We start from the raw sequence: 23,935 nt of genomic DNA on the forward strand, positions 1-23,935 counted from the left end.
ACCCCCTTATATCGTATACCCTCTGAGGGACCCCCTATATATCGTATACCCTCTGAAGGGACCCCCTTATATCGTATACCCCTCTGAAGGACCCCCTGTATATGGTATACCCCTCTGAGGGACCCCCCTATATATCGTATACCCTTCTGAGGGACCCCCCTATATATCGTATACCCCTCTGAGGGGACCCCCTGTATATGGTATACCCCCCTGAGGGGACCCCCTGTATATGGTATACCCCCCTGAGGGGACCCCCTATATATCGTATAGCCCTCTGAGGGGACCCCCTGTATATCGTATACCCCTCTGAGGGGACCCCCTGTATATGGTATACCCCCCTGAGGGGACCCCCTATATATCGTATACCCCTCTGAGGGACCCCCTATATATCGTATACCCCTCTGAGGGGACCCCCCTATATATCGTATACCCCCCTGAGGGGACCCCCTATATATCGTATACCCCTCTGAGGGACCCCCCTATATATTGTATACCCCTCTGAGGGGACCCCCTGTATATGGTATACCCCTCTGAGGGGACCCCCTGTATATGGTATACCCCTCTGAGGGGACCCCCTGTATATCGTATACCCCTCTGAGGGGACCCCCCTGTATATGGTATACCCCTCTGAGGGGACCCCCTGTATATGGTATACCCCTCTGAGGGGACCCCCTGTATATGGTATACCCCTCTGAGGGGACCCCCTGTATATGGTATACCCCTCTGAGGGGACCCCCCTGTATATGGTATACCCCTCTGAGGGACCCCCTATATATCGTATACCCCCCTGAGGGGACCCCCTGTATATCGTATACCCCTCTGAGGGGACCCCCTGTATATCGTATACCCCTCTGAGGGGACCCCCTGTATATGGTATACCCCTCTGAGGGGACCCCCTGTATATGGTATACCCCTCTGAGGGGACCCCCTGTATATGGTATACCCCTCTGAGGGGACCCCCCTGTATATGGTATACCCCCCTGAGGGGACCCCCTGTATATGGTATACCCCCCTGAGGGGACCCCCTATATATCGTATACCCCCCTGAGGGGACCCCCTGTATATCGTATACCCCTCTGAGGGGACCCCCTGTATATGGTATACCCCCCTGAGGGGACCCCCTATATATGGTATACCCCTCTGAGGGGACCCCCTGTATATCGTATACCCCTCTGAGGGGACCCCCTGTATATCGTATACCCCTCTGAGGGGACCCCCTATATATCGTATACCCCTCTGAGGGGACCCCCTGTATATGGTATACCCCTCTGAGGGACCCCCTGTATATCGTATACCCCTCTGAGGGGACCCCCTATATATGGTATACCCCTCTGAGGGGACCCCCTGTATATGGTATACCCCTCTGAGGGGACCCCCTGTATATGGTATACCCCTCTGAGGGGACCCCCTGTATATCGTATACCCCTCTGAGGGGACCCCCTGTATATGGTATACCCCTCTGAGGGGACCCCCCTATATATCGTATACCCCTCTGAGGGACCCCCTGTATATGGTATACCCTTCTGAGGGGACCCCCCTATATATCGTATACCCCTCTGAGGGGACCCCCTGTATATCGTATACCCCTCTGAGGGACCCCCCTATATATCGTATACCCCTCTGAGGGGACCCCCCTATATATCGTATACCCCCCTGAGGGGACCCCCTGTATATCGTATACCCCTCTGAGGGGACCCCCTATATATCGTATACCCCCCTGAGGGGACCCCCCTGTATATGGTATACCCCTCTGAGGGGACCCCCTGTATATGGTATACCCCTCTGAGGGGACCCCCTGTATATGGTATACCCCTCTGAGGGGACCCCCTGTATATGGTATACCCCTCTGAGGGGACCCCCTGTATATCGTATACCCCCCTGAGGGACCCCCCTATATATCGTATACCCCTCTGAGGGGACCCCCTGTATATGGTATACCCCCCTGAGGGGACCCCCCTGTATATCGTATACCCCTCTGAGGGGACCCCCCTGTATATGGTATACCCCCCTGAGGGGACCCCCTGTATATGGTATACCCCCCTGAGGGGACCCCCTGTATATCGTATACCCCTCTGAGGGGACCCCCTGTATATGGTATACCCCTCTGAGGGGACCCCCTGTATATGGTATACCCCTCTGAGGGGACCCCCTGTATATGGTATACCCCTCTGAGGGGACCCCCTGTATATGGTATACCCCTCTGAGGGGACCCCCTGTATATCGTATACCCCCCCTGAAGGGGACCCCCCTATATATCGTATACCCCTCTGAGGGGACCCCCCTATATATCGTATACCCCCCTGAGGGGACCCCCTGTATATGGTATACCCCCCTGAGGGGACCCCCTGTATATGGTATACCCCCCTGAGGGGACCCCCTGTATATGGTATACCCCCCTGAGGGGACCCCCTGTATATCGATGCTGGTAAATCCTATAGAGCGATATATCGGACCTCAGCCTCACAACACTGGTCATGTGACCTCTGCAAGAGTCTATAGAGAGGACTGTAACAGAATGGGAATATGTGGTGTTACTCTGCCATCTAGTGGCCACCATCTGTACTGCAACACATTGCAATACCCAGTCATAGTATCAGAGAGGACACAGTGACCATCTGCAGAGGTCAGGGGTGTAATAATCTGCAGGGTATATCACTGTATTAGGAGGAAGAGAGGACAGAGCAATGTTCTGCATAGGTGTCAGGGGTGTAATAATCTGCAGGATATATCACTATGTATCAGGAGGTAGAGAGGACAGAGCGTTGTTCTGCAGAGACGTCAGGGTGTAATAATCTGCAGGATGTGATGGATATTATAATGAGCGGTGGTCTCTTGCAGTCCTCAGGTACGACCATCACTGTAGACATTGCTGTTATGGGGGAGGCCCATGGGCTGATCAGTGACCTCCTGGCCGACCCCTCGCTGCCCCCCCATGTCTGCTCCTCACTCCGAGCCGTCAGTAACCTCCTCAGCACCCAGCTCAACTACCAGCCCATCCACAGGGCCCGAGGCAACGTCACCGACAACAACGCCTGCTCCGACTCTGAGGAGGGCTCCGAGAAGGGCGACAAGATGACCATACCAAAGGTCAGTACCCCAGCACCACTGTCACCTCCAGAGCTGCACTCACTATTCTGCTGTTACACCCTGTCTCATCCCCCAGAGCTGCACTCACTATTCTGCTGTTACATCATGTCTCATCCTCCAGAGCTGCACTCACTATTCTGCTGTTACATCCTGTCTCATCCTCCAGAGCTGCACTCACTATTCTGCTGTTACATCCTGTCTCATCCTCCAGAGCTGCACTCACTATTCTGCTGTTACATCATGTCTCATCCTCCAGAGCTGCACTCACTATTCTGCTGTTACATCATGTCTCATCCTCCAGAGCTGCACTCACTATTCTGCTGTTACATCATGTCTCATCCTCCAGAGCTGCACTCACTATTCTGCTATTACATCATGTCTCATCCTCCAGAGCTGCACTCACTATTCTGCTCTTACATCCTGTCTCATCCTCCAGAGCTGCACTCACTATTCTGCTATTACATCATGTCTCATCCTCCAGAGCTGCACTCACTATTCTGCTATTACATCATGTCTCATCCTCCAGAGCTGCACTCACTATTCTGCTATTACATCATGTCTCATCCTCCAGAGCTGCACTCACTATTCTGCTCTTACATCCTGTCTCATCCTCCAGAGCTGCACTCACTATTCTGCTAAAACATTATGTTTCATCCTCCAGAGCTGCACTCACTCTTCTGCCATTATATCATTCTGATGTTTGAGGCAGTAGGCAGCAGATGAGTGAGCGCAGCTCTGGAGTATGAGGCAGCCCTGATCATGTGGTTGTGCTTGCAGCGATTGCGGAGAAGTCTTCCATCTGGATTGTTGCGCAGAGTCTCCTCCACATGGACCACAACCACCTCAGCCACCGGTCTCCCGACCCTGGAGCCGGCGCCGGTGCGGAGAGATCGCAGCGGCAGCATCAAGCCGACTGACAGCAGGTACCTGGGGGGGGGTCCCGGGAGGCTTCTCACAGCTGAGGATTTGTTACACTGTGTCTGATCATTGCTCTTCTTCTCCGTCCAGTGCTGCTGTCCCTGAGGGGTGGAGCGCCGCCCTGCCGGGGGCCATGGGGAAGAGCCGCTCCTTCTCCACAGCATTAGTCGTGTCCAATGTCAATCACCTGAGCTCAAAGAGGAGACAAGGTGAGAAAGACAGTGACAACCCCCTCCCCCGTCACCGACAGTGACAACCCCCTCCCCCGTCACCTACAGTGACAACCCCCGTCACCGACAGTGACAACCCCCTCCCCCGTCACCGACAGTGACAACCCCCCTCCCCCGTCACCTACAGTGACAACCCCCTCCCCCGTCACCTACAGTGACAACCCCCTCCCCCCGTCACCTACAGTGACAACCCCCTCCCCCATTACCGACAGTGACAACCCCCTCCCCCGTCACCTACAGTGACAACCCCCTCACCCTCCCCCATCACCTACAGTGACAACCCCCTCACCCTCCCCCATCACCTACAGTGACAACCCCCCTCACACTCCCCCATCACCTACAGTGACAACCCCCCTCCCCCGTCAATTAAAGTGACAACCCCATCACCTACAGTGACAACCCCGTCACCTACAGTGACAACCCCCATCACCTACAGTGACAACCCCGTCACCCTCCCCCGTTACCTACAGTGACAACCCCTGTCACCTACAGTGACAACCTCCTCACCCTTCCCCATCACCTACAGTGACAACCCCCTCACCCTCCCCCATCACCTACAGTGACAACCCCCCTCACCCTCCCCCGTCACCTACAGTGACAACCCCATCACCTACAGTGACAACCCCCTCACCCTCCCCCCTCACCTACAGTGACAACCCCCTCACCTACAGTGACAACCCCCTCACCTACAGTGACAACCCCTGTCACCTACAGTGACAACCCCCTCACCCTCCCCCATCACCTACAGTGACAACCCCCCTCACACTCCCCCATCACCTACAGTGACAACCCCCGTCACACTCCCCCATCACCTACAGTGACAACCCCCCTCACACTCCCCCATCACCTACAGTGACAACCCCCCTCACCCTCCCCCATCACCTACAGTGACAACCCCCTCACCCTCCCCCATCACCTACAGTGACAACCCCCCTCACCCTCCCCCCATCACCTACAGTGACAACCCCCTCACCCTCCCCCATCACCTACAGTGACAACCCCCGTCACCCCTCCCCCATCAATTAAAGTGACAACCCCATCACCTACAGTGACAACCCCGTCACCTACAGTGACAACCCCGTCACCCTCCCCCATCACCTACAGTGACAACCCCGTCACCTACAGTGACAACCCCCATCACCTACAGTGACAACCCCGTCACCCTCCCCCGTCACCTACAGTGACAATCCCGTCACCCTCCCCCATCACCTACAGTGACAACCCCCTCACCCTCCCCCATCACCTACAGTGACAACCCCCCTCACCCTCCCCTGTCACCTACAGTGACAACCCCCATCACCTACAGTGACAACCCCCTCACCCTCCCCCGTCAATTAAAGTGACAACCCCCATCACCTACAGTGACAACCCCCATCACCTACAGTGGCAACCCCGTCACCTACAGTGACAACCCCCATGACCTACAGTGACAACCCCGTCACCCTCCCCCGTTACCTACAGTGACAACCCCCTCCCCATCACCTACAGTGACAACCCCCCTCACACTCCCCCATCACCTACAGTGACAACCCCGTCACCCTCCCCCGTCACCTATAGTGACAACCCCCGTCACCCTCCCCCGTCACCTACAGTGACAACCCCGTTACCCTCCCCCGTCACCTACAGTGACAACCCCCGTCACCCTCCCCCGTCACCTACAGTGACAACCCCCTCCCCATCACCTACAGTGACAACCCCCCTCACACTCCCCCATCACCTACAGTGACAACCCCCTCCCCCGTCACCTACAGTGACAAACCCCGTCATGCTCCCCCGTCAACTACAGTGACAACCCCCCTCACCCTCCCCCGTCACCTACAGTGACAACCCCCATCACCTACAGTGACAACCCCGTCACCCTCCCCCGTCAATTAAAGTGACAACCCCCATCACCTACAGTGACAACCCCCTCACCTACAGTGACAACCCCCATCACCTACAGTGACAACCCCCTCACCCTCCCCCATCACCTACAGTGACAACCCCCCTCACCCTCCCCCGTCACCTACAGTGACAACCCCCATCACCTACAGTGACAACCCCCTCACCCTCCCCCGTCAATTAAAGTGACAACCCCCATCACCTACAGTGACAACCCCCATCACTTACAGTGACAACCCCGTCACCTACAGTGACAACCCCCATCACCTACAGTGACAACCCCGTCACCCTCCCCCGTCACCTACAGTGACAACCCCCTCCCCATCACCTACAGTGACAACCCCCCTCACACTCCCCCATCACCTACAGTGACAACCCCCCTCACACTCCCCCATCACCTACAGTGACAACCCCGTCACCCTCCCCCGTCACCTACAGTGACAACCCCGTCACGCTCCCCCGTCAATTACAGTGACAACCCCCCTCACCCTCCCCCGTCACCTACAGTGACAACCCCCATCACCTACAGTGACAACCCCGTCACCCTCCCCCGTCAATTAAAGTGACAACCCCCATCACCTACAGTGACAACCCCGTCACCTACAGTGACAACCCCGTCACCTACAGTGACAACCCCGTCACCCTCCCCCGTCAATTAAAGTGACAACCCCCATCACCTACAGTGACAACCCCGTCACCTACAGTGACAACCCCCATCACCTACAGTGACAACCCTGTCACCCTCCCCCGTCACCTACAGTGACAACCCCCTCACCCTCCTCCGTCACCTACGTATAAGTGACAAGCGCTGAGCACAGGGGGCGCCTGGGCTGAGCTCTCTATCCCCCTGCCCCGGTGCCGGTCCTTACTGCAGTCCTGGCGTTCTATTCCCGAGCTGCTGCTGCTATAGGAATCTGCTGGGGCAAATACAGGAGGCGCCTGGGCTCAATGATAAGGATGATGGGGGTGATTCTAGTAATGATGATGGGGATAGTAGTAATGATGATGGGGATAGTAGTAATGATAGTGATGATGGGGATAGTAGTAATGATGATGGGGATAGTAGTAATGATGATGGGGATAGTAGTAATGATAGTGATGATGGGGATAGTAGTAATGATGATGGGGATAGTAGTAATGATAGTGATGATGGGGATAGTAGTAATGATGATGGGGATAGTAGTAATGATAGTGATGATGGGGATAGTAGTAATGATGATGGGGATAGTAGTAATGATAGTGATGATGGGGATAGTAGTACTGATGATGGGGATAGTAGTAATGATAGTGATGATGGGGATAGTAGTAATGATGATGGGGATAGTAGTAATGATAGTGATGATGGGGATAGTAGTAATGATAGTTATGATGTAGATGGTGATGATGGGGGTAGTGGTGATGATAATAATGATGGGGGTAGTGATGGTTATGATGATAGTAGTTATAATACTGACGACAGAGGGGATGATAATGATCTTGTTGATCCTCACCTCCATCAAGTCTTATCCTGCAGTCACCTCCAGAGCTGCGCTCACAGTGCGGCTGGCTCTTCTCTCTCTGACGCTCTTCTCTCTGCTCCTCAGGTATACCCCCCAGCATTTCTCCGCTCTCCTCACCCTGTCATTCTCCCATTCACGGGACACCGGCCCCCAGTCCCACCATAAAGAACTTCCCCCCACAATTTACAGACACTGACGGCAGCCGCCAGAACCTGCACAAGACCCTGACATGCAGCAAGAGCGCCCCGGACATCCCCGAGACGCCGCACGAAACTCCCGGGTTATGTAGCAGGTTAGTGCTGACTGCCCTGTGTCCTGCAACATAGTATTTTAGCACTCATCACTGATACCATGTGTTATCCTCCAGAGCTGCACTCACTGTTCTGCTGTTACATCCTGTCTCATCCTCCAGAGCTGCACTCACTGTTCTGCTGTTACATCATGTCTCATCCTCCAGAGCTGCACTCACTGTTCTGCTGTTACATCATGTCTCATCCTCCAGAGCTGCACTCACTATTCTGCTGTTACACCGTGTCTCATCCTCCAGAGCTGCACTCACTATACTGCTGTTACATCATGTCTCATCCTCCAGAGCTGCACTCACTGTTCTGCTGTTACATCATGTCTCATCATCCTCTAGAGCTGCACTCACTATTCTGCTGTTACATCATGTCTCATCCTCCAGAGCTGAGCTCACTATTCATTTATAACCGCCCTTCCATTGAGGGAAAGTTGCTAATAATAAAAGCAGCGCCATCCCTGTCCTCAGGTTGTGTGTGGTATTACAAATTATCCACATTCACTTCAATGGAAGGGGCCTGCAACCTTCCCAACCGGCCAGGCTGTTCCTAGAAGGCGGCCATGTTTCTCTTAGCATGGATAAGCCCCTCCCCTTGGGCCCCAGATAGTACTGTACGATGTGTACTGATGTCCCGGTGTAGTTCGGGGTTCCCCTTTATAATACACACATGTCTTCCAGCTGTGGACGGCAGTACAGCCAGGAGACCCCTGCAGAGACGAGGTCAGACAGACAGGAGGAGGCGCCTACCCCTGCGCACAGGACCGGTAAGCCTCTTATTAGTGCCGCCTGTTTTATATGATAAGGATTATTATAAGAGATTACATGTTATTACAGATGACCCAGCGCACATCACCTCTGACTACGACAGCACGCATGAGACCAACAACAGTGACAGCAGCGACATCGTGCAGGACGAGGCCGAACCAGCAACGTCCAGGAGAGGCTCTGTGTGCAGGACGTACCAACCTGACGGGATAGATGTACACCCCTCCGAGGTCAGTGCACCGCAGAAGGCAGCATAGGCTCCTCCCCCTCACCCAACTGCAGGAGGCAGCATAGGCTCCTCCCCCTGACCGAACTGCAGGAGGCAGCATAGGCTCCTCCCCCTTTCCAACTAGTGGTAGTGTATACAGTGTTACTGGTAGTAGTGTATGGGGATGGGGATCATAGTAATGATAGTGATGATGTACAGCTTTTCCTCCCCAGTGTCCCAGGTTCCCCTGTATGAGTTTCTTAGTTAAATGCTGCAGAGGGGGCCTTGTACAGCTTTTCCTCCCCTGTGTCCCAGGTTCCCCTGTATCAGATGCTTAGTTAGATGCTGCAGAGGGGGCCTTGTACAGCTTCTCTTCCCCTGTGTCCCAGGTTTCCCAGCATCAGATGCTTAGTTAGATGCTGCAGAGGGGGCCTTGTACAGCTTCTCTTCCCCTGTGTCCCAGGTTTCCCAGCATCAGATGCTTAGTTAGATGCTGCAGAGGGGCCTTGTACAGCTTCTCCTCCCCTGTGTCCCAGGTTCCCCTGTATCAGATGCTTAGTTAGATGCTGCAGAGGGGGCCTTGTAGAGCTTTTCCTCCCCTGTGTCCCAGGTTCCCCAGTAGGAGATTCTTAGTTAGATGCTGCAGAGGGGGCCTAGTACAGCTTCTCCTCCCCTGTGCCCCAGGTTCCCCAGTATGAGTTTCTTAGTTAGATGCGGCAGAAGGGGCCTTGTACAGCTTTTCCTCCCCAGTGTCCCAGGTTCCCCAGTATGAGTTTCTTAGTTAGATGCTGCAGAGGGGGCCTTGTACAGCTTTTCCTCCCCAGTGTCCCAGGTTCCCCAGTATCAGATGCTTAGTTAGATGCTGCAGAGGGGGCCTTGTACAGCTTCTCCTCCCCAGTGTCCCAGGTTCCCCTGTATCAGATGCTTAGTTAGATGCTGCAGAGGGGGCCTTGTACAGCTTCTCCTCCCCTGTGTCCCAGGTTTCCCAGCATCAGATGCTTAGTTAAATGCTGCAGAGGGGCCTTGTACAGCTTCTCCTCCCCTGTGTCCCAGGTTCCCCAGTATCAGATGCTTAGTTAGATGCTGCAGAGGGGGCCTTGTACAGCTTCTCCTCCCCTGTGTCCCAGGTTCCCCTGTATCAGATGCTTAGTTAGATGCTGCAGATGGGACCTTGTACAGCTTCTCTCCCCTGTGTCCCAGGTTCCCCAGTATGAGTTTCTTAGTTAGATGCTGCAGATGGGGCCTAGTACAGCTTCTCTCCCCTGTGTCCCAGGTTCCCCAGTATGAGTTTCTTAGTTAGATGCTGCAGAGGGGCCTTGTACAGCTTCTCCTCCCCAGTGTCCCAGGTTCCCCAGTATCAGATGCTTAGTTAGATGCTGCAGAGGGGCCTTGTACAGCTTCTCCTCCCCTGTGTCCCAGGTTCCCCAGTATCAGATGCTTAGTTAGATGCTGCAGTGGGGGCCTTGTACAGCTTCTCCTCCCCAGTGTCCCAGGTTCCCCAGTATCAGATGCTTAGTTAGATGCTGCAGTGGGGCCTTGTACAGCTTCTCCTCCCCTGTGTCCCAGGTTCCCCTGTATCAGATGCTTAGTTAGATGCTGCAGAGGGGCCTTGTACAGCTTCTCCTCCCCAGTGTCCCAGGTTCCCCAGTATCAGATGCTTAGTTAGATGCTGCAGAGGGGCCTTGTACAGCTTCTCCTCCCCAGTGTCCCAGGTTCCCCAGTATCAGATGCTTAGTTAGATGCTGCAGTGGGGGCCTTATACAGCTTCTCCTCCCCTGTGTCCCAGGTTCCCCTGTATCAGATGCTTAGTTAGATGCTGCAGTGGGGGCCTTGTACAGCTTCTCCTCCCCAGTGTCCCAGGTTCCCCAGTATCAGAGGAAAGATATACTGAGTGTGAAGCATAGGCAGCGTTGGGTGAATCCTCATCATCCACAGCATTTCATGATAACTGTATATTATACCCAGGCCTTTCTGTCATGTGACCCCTGGGTGGGGCAAATATGCAGCAAAGTTAACCCTTGAACTTCCATTAGTGTATGCTGTTTTGGCAGAGTGACAGGCTTATTCTTATTACATTTGAGTGTGATGTGGGCTTGGCCCCCAGTAGACTCCCTGATCTCCTCTTATCCTCAGGAGAAGCCCCTATTGGCCCCGGAGCCCCTCATCATGGAGACTATTGAGGCCCTCATGGGAGAAGTGAACAATTGGAACTTTCCTATCTTTGACCTGATGGAGAAAACAGGACAGAGGTGCGGCAGGATCCTAAGCCAGGTAAGAGATGGGGGGGCCCTACCTATAGGGGACTGATGGGGGCCCGTATTACCTGATAACTTATATCAATCTGCCTTAAAGGGGTATTCCTCATCTCGTGAAGCAAAAGTCTATGGTAAAAAAAAAAAATTGGGGTGTTGAGGTGTAGTGTTTTGGAGCGCTGAGGCCCTTTAACTGCTTTTCCCTGCACACTGGACCCCAGACTCCAAACTCTGCAGCAAGAAACATTCAAGAGACTGGGGGAGGTGGGGGGAATGTACATGGGTACTGCACTCCCCATATGTTTTATTCTCCAGTCACCTCCAGAGCTGCACTCACTATTCTGCTGTTACATCCTGTCTCATCCTCCAGAGCTGCACTCACTATTCTGCTGTTACATTATGTCTCATCCTCCAGAGCTGCACTCACTATTCTGCTGTTACATTATGTCTCATCCTCCAGAGCTGCACTCACTATTCTGCTGTTACATCCTGTCTCATCCTCCAGAGCTGCACTCACTATTCTGCTGTTACATCATGTCTCATCCTCCAGAGCTGCACTCACTATTCTGCTGTTACATCATGTCTCATCCCCCAGAGCTGCACTCACTATTCTGCTGTTACATCATGTCTCATCCTCCAGAGCTGCACTCCCCATATGTTTTATTCTCCAGTCACCTCCAGAGCTGCACTCACTATTCTGCTGTTACATCCTGTCTCATCCTCCAGAGCTGCACTCACTATTCTGCTGTTACATTATGTCTCATCCTCCAGAGCTGCACTCACTATTCTGTTGTTACATCATGTCTCATCCTCCAGAGCTGCACTCACTATTCTGCTCTTACATCATGTCTCATCCTCCAGAGCTGCACTCAGTATTCTGCTGTTACATCATGTCTCATCCTCCAGAGCTGCACTCACTATACTGCTGTTACATCATGTCTCATCCTCCAGAGCTGCACTCACTATTCTGCTGTTACATTATGTCTCATCCTCTAGAGCTGCACTCACTATTCTGCTGTTACATCCTCTCTGACTTGGTGATGCTTTCCTTCTCTTCTTCCAGATGTCTTATTGCCTCTTCGATGATATGAATTTGCTTGAGACATTTAAGATTCCGCTGAAGGAGTTTATGAACTATTTTCATGCGCTGGAAAACGGATACAGAGACATCCCCTGTGAGTGTGATTATATATATATATGATGGGAGTGATGATACTGTGTGTGATAGGGGATTAGAGTGTCAGCTCCTGGGGTCAGGGAGGAGGATGATGGGAGTGATGATACACTGTGTGATAGGGGATTAGAGTGTCAGCTCCTGGGGTCAGGGAGGAGGATGATGGGAGTGATGATACACTGTGTGATAGGGGATTAGAGTGTCAGCTCCTGGGGTCAGGGAGGATGATGGGAGTGATGATACACTGTGTGTGATAGGAGATTAGAGTGTCAGCTCCTGGGGTCAGGGAGGATGATGGGAGTGATGATACACTGTGATAGGAGATTAGAGTGTCAGCTCCTGGGGTCAGGGAGGATGATGGGAGTGATGATACACTGTGTGTGATAGGAGATTAGAGTGTCAGCTCCTGGGGTCAGGGAGGAGGATGATGGGAGTGATGATACACTGTGTGTGATAGGAGATTAGAGTGTCAGCTCCTGGGGTCAGGGAGGATGATGATGGGAGTGATGATACACTGTGTGTGATAGGAGATTAGAGTGTCAGCTCCTGGGGTCAGGGAGGATGATGGGAGTGATGATACACTGTGTGTGATAGGAGATTAGAGTGTCAGCTCCTGGGGTCAGGGAGGAGGATGATGGGAGTGATGATACACTGTGTGATAGGGGATTAGAGTGTCAGCTCCTGGGGTCAGGGAGGATGATGGGAGTGATGATACACTGTGTGTGATAGGAGATTAGAGTGTCAGCTCCTGGGGTCAGGGAGGAGGATGATGGGAGTGATGATACACTGTGTGTGATAGGAGATTAGAGTGTCAGCTCCTGGGGTCAGGGAGGATGATGATGGGAGTGATGATACTGTGTGTGATAGGAGATTAGAGTGTCAGCTCCTGGGGTCAGGGAGGATGATGGGGGTGATGATACACTGTGTGTGATAGGAGATTAGAGTGTCAGCTCCTGGGGTCAGGGAGGATGATGGGAGTGATGATACACTGTGTGTGACAGGAGATTAGAGTGTCAGCTCCTGGGGTCAGGGAGGAAGATGATGGGAGTGATGATACACTGTGTGTGATAGGAGATTAGAGTGTCAGCTCCTGGGGTCAGGGAGGATGATGGGAGTGATGATACACTGTGTGTGATAGGAGATTAGAGTGTCAGCTCCTGGGGTCAGGGAGGATGATGGGAGTGATGGTACACTGTGTGTGATAGGAGATTAGAGTGTCAGCTCCTGGGGTCAGGGAGGAGGATGATGGGAGTGATGATACACTGTGTGTGACAGGAGATTAGAGTGTCAGCTCCTGGGGTCAGGGAGGATGATGATGGGAGTGATGATACTGTGTGTGATAGGAGATTAGAGTGTCAGCTCCTGGGGTCAGGGAGGATGATGGGGGTGATGATACACTGTGTGTGATAGGAGATTAGAGTGTCAGCTCCTGGGGTCAGGGAGGAGGATGATGGGAGTGATGATACACTGTGTGTGACAGGAGATTAGAGTGTCAGCTCCTGGGGTCAGGGAGGAAGATGATGGGAGTGATGATACACTGTGTGTGATAGGAGATTAGAGTGTCAGCTCCTGGGGTCAGGGAGGATGATGGGAGTGATGATACACTGTGTGTGATAGGAGATTAGAGTGTCAGCTCCTGGGGTCAGGGAGGATGATGGGAGTGATGGTACACTGTGTGTGATAGGAGATTAGAGTGTCAGCTCCTGGGGTCAGGGAGGAGGATGGGAGTGATGGTACACTGTGTGTGATAGGAGATTAGAGTGTCAGCTCCGGGGGTCAGGGAGGATGGGGGTGATGATACACTGTGTGTGATAGGAGATTAGAGTGTCAGCTCCTGGGGTCAGGGAGGATGATGGGAGTGATGATACACTGTGTGTGATAGGAGATTAGAGTGTCAGCTCCTGGGGTCAGGGAGGAGGATGGGAGTGATGATACACTGTGTGTGATAGGAGATTAGAGTGTCAGCTCCTGGGGTCAGGGAGGAGGATGATGGGAGTGATGGTACACTGTGTGTGATAGGAGATTAGAGTGTCAGCTCCTGGGGTCAGGGAGGATGATGGGAGTGATGATACACTGTGATAGGAGATTAGAGTGTCAGCTCCTGGGATCAGGGAGGAGGATGGGAGTGATGATACACTGTGTGTGATAGGAGATTAGAGTGTCAGCTCCTGGGGTCAGGGAGGAGGATGATGGGAGTAATGATACACTGTGTGTGATAGGAGATTAGAGTGTCAGCTCCTGGGGTCAGGGAGGATGGGAGTGATGGTACACTGTGTGATAGGAGATTAGAGTGTCAGCTCCTGGGGTCAGGGAGGAGGATGGGAGTGATGGTACACTGTGTGTGATAGGAGATTAGAGTGTCAGCTCCTGGGGTCAGGGAGGAGGATGGGAGTGATGATACACTGTGTGTGATAGGAGATTAGAGTGTCAGCTCCTGGGGTCAGGGAGGATGATGGGAGTGATGATACACTGTGTGTGATAGGAGATTAGAGTGTCAGCTCCTGGGGTCAGGGAGGATGGGAGTGATGATACACTGTGTGTGATAGGAGATTAGAGTGTCAGCTCCTGGGGTCAGGGAGGATGGGAGTGATGATACACTGTGTGTGATAGGAGATTAGAGTGTCAGCTCCTGGGGTCAGGGATGGTGGTGATTAATAGGTAATGATGTATTGGTTGCAGTTCCTCTGTGCGGCCACTAGATGTCCCTGTTGCTTTGTGTAGATTCCTGTACATTGAGTGTTTGCCGCCTCCTGGATTTTCACCAGTTCAGGTGTTTCTCACCATTCTCCGCCCTCTTCCTGGCCCCGCCCTCTTCCTGGTGCGGCAGATGTGGTGATAACCTCCAGTTGTGTATTACAGATCACAACCGTATCCACGCAACCGATGTGCTCCACGCCGTCTGGTATCTAAGCACGCAGGCGATCCCGGGCCTCCAGACCGTGGTATCCGATCCCAGCTCCGCCAGTGACTCTGGTACTGCCCCTGCTGGTCAGAGTGTGATGGTGTAAGCTCCGCCCCCGAGCAGCCCTTAGGGTGGGGGGCGGAGTCAGTGAGTGCAGTGAAGTGTCAGCTCTTGTGCCATCTCTCCCGCAGATTCAGACGGAGGGCTCCCGCACGGACACATGGGGTACAGCTTCTCTAAGACTTACGGACGCTGGGAAGAGAGGTACGGCTGTCTGTCCGCTAACATCCCCGCCCTGGAGCTGATGGCGCTTTACGTAGCTGCCGCCATGCACGACTACGACCACCCCGGCCGCACCAACGCCTTCCTGGTGGCTACCAGTGCCCCCCAGGTAAGAGTCCGGGGCCACAGGGGGGGCTGTAATATGGGAGGGGCCACATTGTATAATGTATGGGAGGGGCTACAGTGTATAGTGTATGGGCGGGGCTACAGTGTATAATGTATGGGAGGGGCTACAGTGTATAATGTATGGGAGGGGCTACAGTGTATAGTGTATGGGCGGGGTTATAGTGTATGGGCGGGGCCACATTGCATAATGTATGGGAGGGGCTACAGTGTATATTGTATGGGAGGGGCTACAGTGTATAATGTATGGGCGGGGCTACAGTGTATAATGTATGGGAGGGGCTACAGTGTATAATGTATGGGCGGGGCTACAGTGTATAATGTATGGGCGGGGCTACAGTGTATAATGTATGGGCGGGCTACAGTGTATATTGTATGGGAGGGGCTATAGTGTATAATGTATGGGAGGGGCTACAGTGTATAATGTATGGGAGGGGCTACAGTGTATATTGTATGGGAGGGGCTACAGTGTATATTGTATGGGAGGGGCTACAGTGTATAGTGTATGGGCGGGGCTACAGTGTATAGTGTATGGGCGGGGCTACAGTGTATAGTGTATGGGCGGGGCTACAGTGTATAATGTATGGGAGGGGCTACAGTGTATAATGTATGGGAGGGGCTACAGTGTATAATGTATGGGCGGGCTACAGTGTATAATGTATGGGCGGGCTACAGTGTATATTATATGGGAGGGGCTACAGTGTATAATGTATGGGAGGGGCTACAGTGTATATTATATGGGAGGGGCTACAGTGTATAATGTATGGGCGGGCTACAGTGTATATTGTATGGGAGGGGTTATAGTGTATAATGTATGGGAGGGGCTACAGTGTATATTGTATGGGAGGGGCTACAGTGTATATTATATGGGAGGGGCTACAGTGTATATTGTATGGGAGGGGCTACAGTGTATAATGTATGGGAGAGGCTACAGTGTATATTATATGGGAGGGGCTACAGTGTATATTGTATGGGAGGGGCTACAGTGTATAATGTATGGGAGGGGCTACAGTGTATAATGTATGGGAGAGGCTACAGTGTATAATGTATAGGAGGGGCTACAGTGTATAATGTATGGGAGAGGCTACAGTGTATATTGTATGGGAGGGGCTACAGTGTATATTGTATGGGAGGGGCTACAGTGTATATTGTATGGGAGAGGCTACAGTGTATATTATATGGGAGGGGCTACAGTGTATATTGTATGGGAGGGGCTACAGTGTATATTATATGGGAGGGGCTACAGTGTATAATGTATGGGAGGGGCTACAGTGTATATTATATGGGAGAGGCTACAGTGTATATTATATGGGAGAGGCTACAGTGTATATTATATGGGAGGGGCTACAGTGTATATTATATGGGAGAGGCTACAGTGTATATTATATGGGAGGGGCTACAGTGTATAATGTATGGGAGACACTACAGTGTATAATGTATGGGAGAGGCTACAGTGTATATTGTATGGGAGAGGCTACAGTGTATATTATATGGGAGGGGCTACAGTGTATATTATATGGGAGACACTACAGTGTATAATGTATGGGAGAGGCTACAGTGTATATTGTATGGGAGAGGCTACAGTGTATAATGTATGGGAGAGGCTACAGTGTATATTGTATGGGAGAGGCTACAGTGTATAGTGTATGGGAGAGGCTACAGTGTATATTATATGGGAGGGGCTACAGTGTATAGTGTATGGGAGGGGCTACAGTGTATAGTGTATGGGCGGGGCTACAGTGTATAATGTATGGGAGGGGCTACAGTGTATAATGTATGGGAGGGGCTACAGTGTATAGTGTATGGGCGGGGTTATAGTGTATGGGCGGGGCTACAGTGTATATTGTATGGGAGAGGCTACAGTGTATATTATATGGGAGACACTACAGTGTATATTGTATGGGAGAGGCTACAGTGTATAATGTATGGGAGGGGCTACAGTGTATATTATATGGGAGAGGCTACAGTGTATATTATATGGGAGGGGCTACAGTGTATAATGTATGGGAGGGGCTACAGTGTATATTATATGGGAGAGGCTACAGTGTATATTATATGGGAGACACTACAGTGTATAATGTATGGGAGAGGCTACAGTGTATAATGTATGGGAGGGGCTACAGTGTATATTATATGGGAGAGGCTACAGTGTATATTATATGGGAGAGGCTACAGTGTATATTATATGGGAGGGGCTACAGTGTATATTATATGGGAGGGGCTACAGTGTATATTATATGGTAGGGGCCAGGGCCGGACTGGGACTAAAAATCAGCCCTGGCATTTCCGAGCACACAGGCCCACTCGCCGTGCGGTGATAAGTTATGAGACGATGTTGTGAGCGCAACGCGGCTACATGTTGTATCATCACGGCCATGACTGGAATTACAGATAATAACACAGTAAATGGGGTCAGAAGCTTCTGTCTCTGTACTGTGTAGCTGAGCTGCAGTTACAGGTCCTCACCACTACACAGCGTACAGAGACAGACTGCTTCTACCCTCGGTCACTGTGCTCAGTTTAACACCACCAACACATACTGACTAATACCACCACACACTGACTAATACCACCACACACTGACTAATACCACCGCACACTGACTAATACCACCGCACACTAGCTAATACCACCGCACATTGACTAATACCATCACATACTGACAAACACCACCGCTGCTACTAAATAACTTCCACTGTACATATATCACTATCACCTCATACAGTCTCTTCTCCCCCTCCCTTATAGATGTGCCCCCTCTCTCTTCTCCCCCTCCCTTATAGATGGCCCCCCCTCACTCTCCCCCCTCCTTTATAGATGGCCCCCTCTCTCTTCTCCCCCCCCCCCCCCTCCTTTATAGATGTCCCCCTCTCTCTTCTCCCCCCTCCTTTATAGATGGCCCCCCTCTCTCTTCTCCCCCCTCCTTTATAGATGCCCCCCTCTCTCTTCTCCCCCCTCCTTTATAGATGGCCCCCTCTCTCTTATCCCCCCTCCTTTATAGATGTCCCCCCCTCCTTTATAGATGTCCCCCCTCTCTCTTCTCCCCCCTCCTTTATAGATGTCCCCCCTCTCTCTTCTCCCCCCCCCCCCCTTTATAAATGTCCCCCTCTCTCTTCTCCCGTCTCCTTTATAGATGTCCCCCTCTCTTCTCCCCCCTCCCTTTATAGATGGCCCCCCTCTCTCTTCTCCCCCCTCCTTTATAGATGTCCCCCCTCCTTTATAGATGTCCCCCCTCTCTCTTCTCCCCCCTCCTTTATAGATGTGCCCCCTCTCTCTTCTCCCCCCTCCTTTATAGATGTCCCCCCTCTCTCTTCTCCCCCCCTCCTTTATAAATGTCCCCCTCTCTCTTCTCCCCCTCCTTTATAAATGTCCCCCCTCTCTCTTCTCGCCCCTCCTTTATAGATGTCCCCCCTCTCTCTTCTCCCCCCTCCTTTATAGATGTCCCCCCTCCTTTATAGATGTCCCCCCTCTCTCTTCTCCCCCCTCCTTTATAGATGTCCCCCCTCTCTCTTCTCCCCCCTCCTTTATAGATGTCCCCCCCCTCTCTCTTCTCCCCCCTCCTTTATAAATGTCCCCCCTCTCTCTTCTCCCCCCTCCTTTATAGATGTCCCCCCTCTCTCTTCTCCCCCCCCCCTTTATAAATGTCCCCCTCTCTCTTCTCCCGTCTCCTTTATAGATGTCCCCCCTCTCTCTTCTCCCCCCTCCTTTATAGATGGCCCCCTCTCTCTTCTCCCCCTCCTTTATAGATGTCCCCCCTCCTTTATAGATGTCCCCCCTCTCTCTTCTCCCCCCTCCTTTATAGATGTCCCCCCTCTCTCTTCTCCCCCCTCCTTTATAGATGGCCCCCTCTCTCTTCTCCCCCTCCTTTATAAATGTCCCCCTCTCTCTTCTCCCCCCTCCTTTATAGATGTCCCCCTCTCTCTTCTCCCCCCCTCCTTTATAGATGTCCCCCCTCTCTCTTCTCCCCCCTCCTTTATAGATGTCCCCCCCTCTCTCTTCTCCCCCCCCTCCTTTATAGATGGCCCCCTCTCTCTTCTCCCCCCTCCTTTATAAATGTCCCCCTCTCTCTTCTCCCCCTCCCTTATAGATGTCCCCCCTCTCTCTTCTCCCCCTCCTTTATAGATGGCCCCCTCTCTCTTCTCCCCCCTCCTTTATAGATGCCCCCCTCTCTCTTCTCCCCCCTCCTTTATAGATGGCCCCCTCTCTCTTCTCCCCCCTCCTTTATAGATGTCCCCCCTCCTTTATAGATGTCCCCCTCTCTCTTCTCCCCCCTCCTTTATAGATGGCCCCCGGTCACTGCAGCCCGCTCCTGTTACCTCCTATCACCGCAGCTCGCTCCTGTGGCCTCCTGTCACCGGAGCCCGCCTCTGCCCGTTCCGGTCACCGCAGCCCGCCTCTGCCCGCTCCGGTCACCGCTGCCCGCTCGGTCCGCCTCCTGTCACCGGATCACAGCCTCTGCCCGCTCCGGTCACTGCAGCCCGCTCGGCCCGCCCCTGACGTGCGCTAATCCAATCAACGTGGAGCAGCGTGGGGCCGCTGCGGTGCATGTACGGCCGGCCGCAGCGGCCACACGCTGCTCCACGTTGATTGGATTAGCGGAGCACGTCAGGGGCGGGCCGAGCGGGCTGCAGTGACCGGAGCGGGCAGAGGCTGTGATCCGGTGACAGGAGGCGGACCGAGCGGGCAGCGGTGACCGGAGCGGGCAGAGGCGGACCGGAAAGAGAAACGGGCCGCGGCGGTGATTTTTTTTTTTTTATGCAGCCCGGGCGGCCCACAGACTGGTAATCTGGCCAGCCCAGCGGGCATTTGCCCGGCTTGCCAGATTACCAGTCCGGGCCTGGTAGGGGCTACAGTGTATATTATATGGGAGGGGCTACAGTGTATATTATATGGGAGGGGCTACAGTGTATATTATATGGGAGAGGCTACAGTGTATATTATATGGGAGAGGCTACAGTGTATATTATATGGTAGGGGCTACAGTGTATATTATATGGGAGGGGCTACAGTGTATATTATATGGTAGGGGCTACAGTGTATATTATATGGGAGGGGCTACAGTGTATATTATATGGGAGGGGCATGGTGATTCCATGCTGGGGGTTATCCTCTCTATATGTGTACAGCCAGTGAGTGGCGCCTCCTCCTCCTGCAGGCAGTGCTGTATAATGACCGCTCAGTCCTGGAGAATCATCACGCTGCCTCCGCCTGGAACCTCTTCCTCTCCCGGCCCGAATATAACTTTTTAGTCAACTTAGACCACATGGAGTTTAAGAGATTCCGCTTCCTGGTGATTGAGGCCATTCTGGCCACCGACCTCAAGAAGCACTTCGACTTCCTGGCCGAGTTCAATGCAAAGGTCAGTTGTGAGTCCGGAGGTCCCCGGGTCACCGCAGCTCCCATCATCCATCTCTCCTCTTTCCATTATCCATCTTTCCTCCTCCCATCATCCGTCTCTCCTCCTCCCATCATCCGTCTCTCCTCCATCTCTCCTCCTCCTCCCATCATCTGTCTCTCCTCCTCCTCCCATCATCTGTCTCTCCTCCATCTCTCCTCCTCCCATCATCTGTCTCTCCTCCTCCCATCATCTGTCTCTCCTCCTCCCATCATCCGTCTCTCCTCCATCTCTCCTCCTTCCATCATCCGTCTCTCCTCCTCCTCCCATCATCTGTCTCTCCTCCTCCTCCCATCATCCGTCTCTCCTCCATCTCTCCTCCTTCCATCATCCGTCTCTCCTCCTCCTCCCATCATCTGTCTCTCCTCCTCCTCCCATCATCCGTCTCTCCTCCATCTCTCCTCCTCCCATCATCTGTCTCTCCTCCTCCCATCATCTGTCTCTCCTCCTCCCATCATCCGTCTCTCCTCCTCCCATCATCCGTCTCTCCTCCATCTCTCCTCCTCCCATCATCTGTCTCTCCTCCTCCCATCATCCGTCTCTCCTCCATCTCTCCTCCTTCCATCATCCGTCTCTCCTCCTCCCATCATCCGTCTCTCTTCCTCCCATCATCCGTCTCTCCTCCTCCCATCATCCGTCTCTCCTCCATCTCTCCTCCTCCCATCATCCGTCTCTCCTCCTCCCATCATCCGTCTCTCCTCCATCTCTCCTCCTCCCATCATCTGTCTCTCCTCCTCCCATCATCCGTCTCTCCTCCATCTCTCCTCCTTCCATCATCCGTCTCTCCTCCATCTCTCCTCCTCCCATCATCTGTCTCTCCTCCTCCCATCATCTGTCTCTCCTCCTCCCATCATCCGTCTCTCCTCCATCTCTCCTCCTTCCATCATCCGTCTCTCCTCCTCCCATCATCTGTCTCTCCTCCTCCCATCATCCGTCTCTCCTCCTCCCATCATCTGTCTCTCCTCCTCCTTCCTATAGGTAAATGAAGAGATGGGTCCAGGAATTGATTGGACGAATGAGAACGACCGCCTCCTGGTTTGTCAGATGTGCATTAAACTGGCCGACATCAACGGCCCTGCCAAGTGTAAGGAGCTGCACCGGAAGTGGACGGAGGGGATCGTCAACGAGTTTTACGAGCAGGTGACCCCTCCCCCATTATCACAGATCCCTCCCCCCACATTATCAGTGACCCCTCCCCCCGCATTATCAGTGACCCCTCCCCCCACATCAGTGACCCCTCCCCCCCACATCAGTGATCCCTCCCCCCACATTATCAGTGACCCCTCCCCCTACACATTATCAGTGACCCCTCCCCCACACATTATCAGTGACCCCTCCCCCCACACATTATCAGTGACCCCTCCCCCACACATTATCAGTGACCCCTCCCCCCACACATTATCAGTGACCCCTCCCACAATGCATCTGTTTCCAGGGTGACGAGGAAGCGAGCCTCGGCCTCCCCATCAGCCCCTTCATGGATCGCTCCGCCCCCCAGTTGGCCAAACTGCAGGAATCGTTCATCACTCACATTGTGGGACCACTATGTCACTCGTACCACTCTGCCGGCCTGATGCCGGGGACCTGGATAGAGGAGAGCGACACCGACACCGACACCGAGCAGGACGATGACCCCGACACCGCCGAGGAGGAGACCGCCCCACCACCCGAGAACCCAACAAGTAAGAGATGGTCTGCAGAACATATCAATAGCTAGAGAGGACAGAGCGACGTGCTGCAGAGGTCAGGGGTGTTACAGTCTGCAGGGGGCGGGGGTGTGATAGTCTGCCAGGGGCAGGGTGTGATAGTCTGCTATGGACGGGGTGCGATAGTCTGCAGGGGGCAGGGGTGTGATAGTCTGCAGGATATAGGGTGTGATAGTCTGCAGGATTATAGGGTGCGATAGTCTGCAGTCACCTCCCTCCCTCCCTCCCTTGCAGAGAAGAAGAAGTGTAAGAGAAAAGTCTTCTGTCAGATCCTGCAGCATCTGCTGGAGAACCACGAGATGTGGAAGGCGGTGATGGAGGCGGAGTCACCTGAGAAGGAGGCGTCACCCCTGCTGCTCCCCGCCCCCGCTGAGATCCAGGCCATCAGGGAGGAGGAAGAGGAGAGATCCGCCCACAAGGAGACGGAGGACTCTGAGGGGGAGGTGTGAGGCCCCGCCCCCGGCAAGGCTTATACACAACACTGTAGAGGATCTATAGCGCCGGCCGCACCGCTCCCCTCCCCCGCCTCACATCCCCCTCTACCTGTGTGAGAAGGCCACACCCCCGCGGGGGAGGAGCCACATATATATATATATATATAGAGAGAGAGATATATATATACACGTAACGGTCACTGTGAACAAACACGTAACGTCTGCGCAGCACCCGCGCTCACTCACTGCTCCGCCCTGTCCCAGGAGGCCCCCCCTCCGGACCCCCCAAAGTGCTGAGCCCCCCCCTCCGGATGCCACAAAGTGCTGAGCCCCCCCTCCGGACCCCCCAAAATGCTGAGCCCCCCCCCCCCCTCCGGACCCCACAAAGTGCTGAGCCCCCCCTCCGGATGCCACAAAGTGCTGAGCCCCCCCCTCCGGATGCCACAAAGTGCTGAGCCCCCCCCCCGGACCCCACAAAGTGCTGAGCCCCCCCCTCCGAATGCCACAAAGTGCTGAGCCCCCCCCTCCGGATGCCACAAAGTGCTGAGCCCCCCCTCCGGACCCCACAAAGTGCTGAGCCCCCCCCTCCGAATGCCACAAAGTGCTGAGCCCCCCCTCCGGACCCCACAAAGTGCTGAGCCCCCCCCCTCCGAATGCCACAAAGTGCTGAGCCCCCCCTCCGGATGCCACAAAGTGCTGAGCCCCCCCTCCGGACCCCACAAAGTGCTGAGCCCCCCCTCCGGACCCCACAAAGTGCTGAGCCCCCCCTCCGGACCCC

The 23,935-nt window shown here is 53.7% G+C and overlaps 1 protein-coding gene across 1 annotated transcript in view; it reads left to right on the top strand.

Annotated features, from left to right (window-relative positions):
• PDE3A (phosphodiesterase 3A) overlaps positions 1 to 23,643 on the top strand; it is a 200,659-nt gene extending 177,016 nt beyond the window's left edge. Inside the window, exons 3-16 of the mRNA XM_069963681.1 lie at positions 2,839 to 3,087; positions 3,865 to 4,010; positions 4,096 to 4,214; positions 7,700 to 7,907; positions 8,595 to 8,680; positions 8,751 to 8,911; positions 11,023 to 11,160; positions 12,205 to 12,316; positions 15,175 to 15,288; positions 15,409 to 15,608; positions 20,778 to 20,981; positions 21,996 to 22,157; positions 22,453 to 22,699; positions 22,958 to 23,643. Of these exons, the coding sequence (XP_069819782.1) occupies positions 2,839 to 3,087; positions 3,865 to 4,010; positions 4,096 to 4,214; positions 7,700 to 7,907; positions 8,595 to 8,680; positions 8,751 to 8,911; positions 11,023 to 11,160; positions 12,205 to 12,316; positions 15,175 to 15,288; positions 15,409 to 15,608; positions 20,778 to 20,981; positions 21,996 to 22,157; positions 22,453 to 22,699; positions 22,958 to 23,172 (2,361 nt within the window). The 3' untranslated portion in view covers positions 23,173 to 23,643. The remainder of the gene's footprint in view (positions 1 to 2,838; positions 3,088 to 3,864; positions 4,011 to 4,095; positions 4,215 to 7,699; positions 7,908 to 8,594; positions 8,681 to 8,750; positions 8,912 to 11,022; positions 11,161 to 12,204; positions 12,317 to 15,174; positions 15,289 to 15,408; positions 15,609 to 20,777; positions 20,982 to 21,995; positions 22,158 to 22,452; positions 22,700 to 22,957) is intronic.
• The last annotated feature ends 292 nt before the right edge of the window (positions 23,644 to 23,935 follow it).

This window comes from Dendropsophus ebraccatus, chromosome 1 (assembly GCF_027789765.1).
Source record: "Dendropsophus ebraccatus isolate aDenEbr1 chromosome 1, aDenEbr1.pat, whole genome shotgun sequence".
Taxonomy (NCBI): Eukaryota; Metazoa; Chordata; class Amphibia; order Anura; family Hylidae; genus Dendropsophus; species Dendropsophus ebraccatus.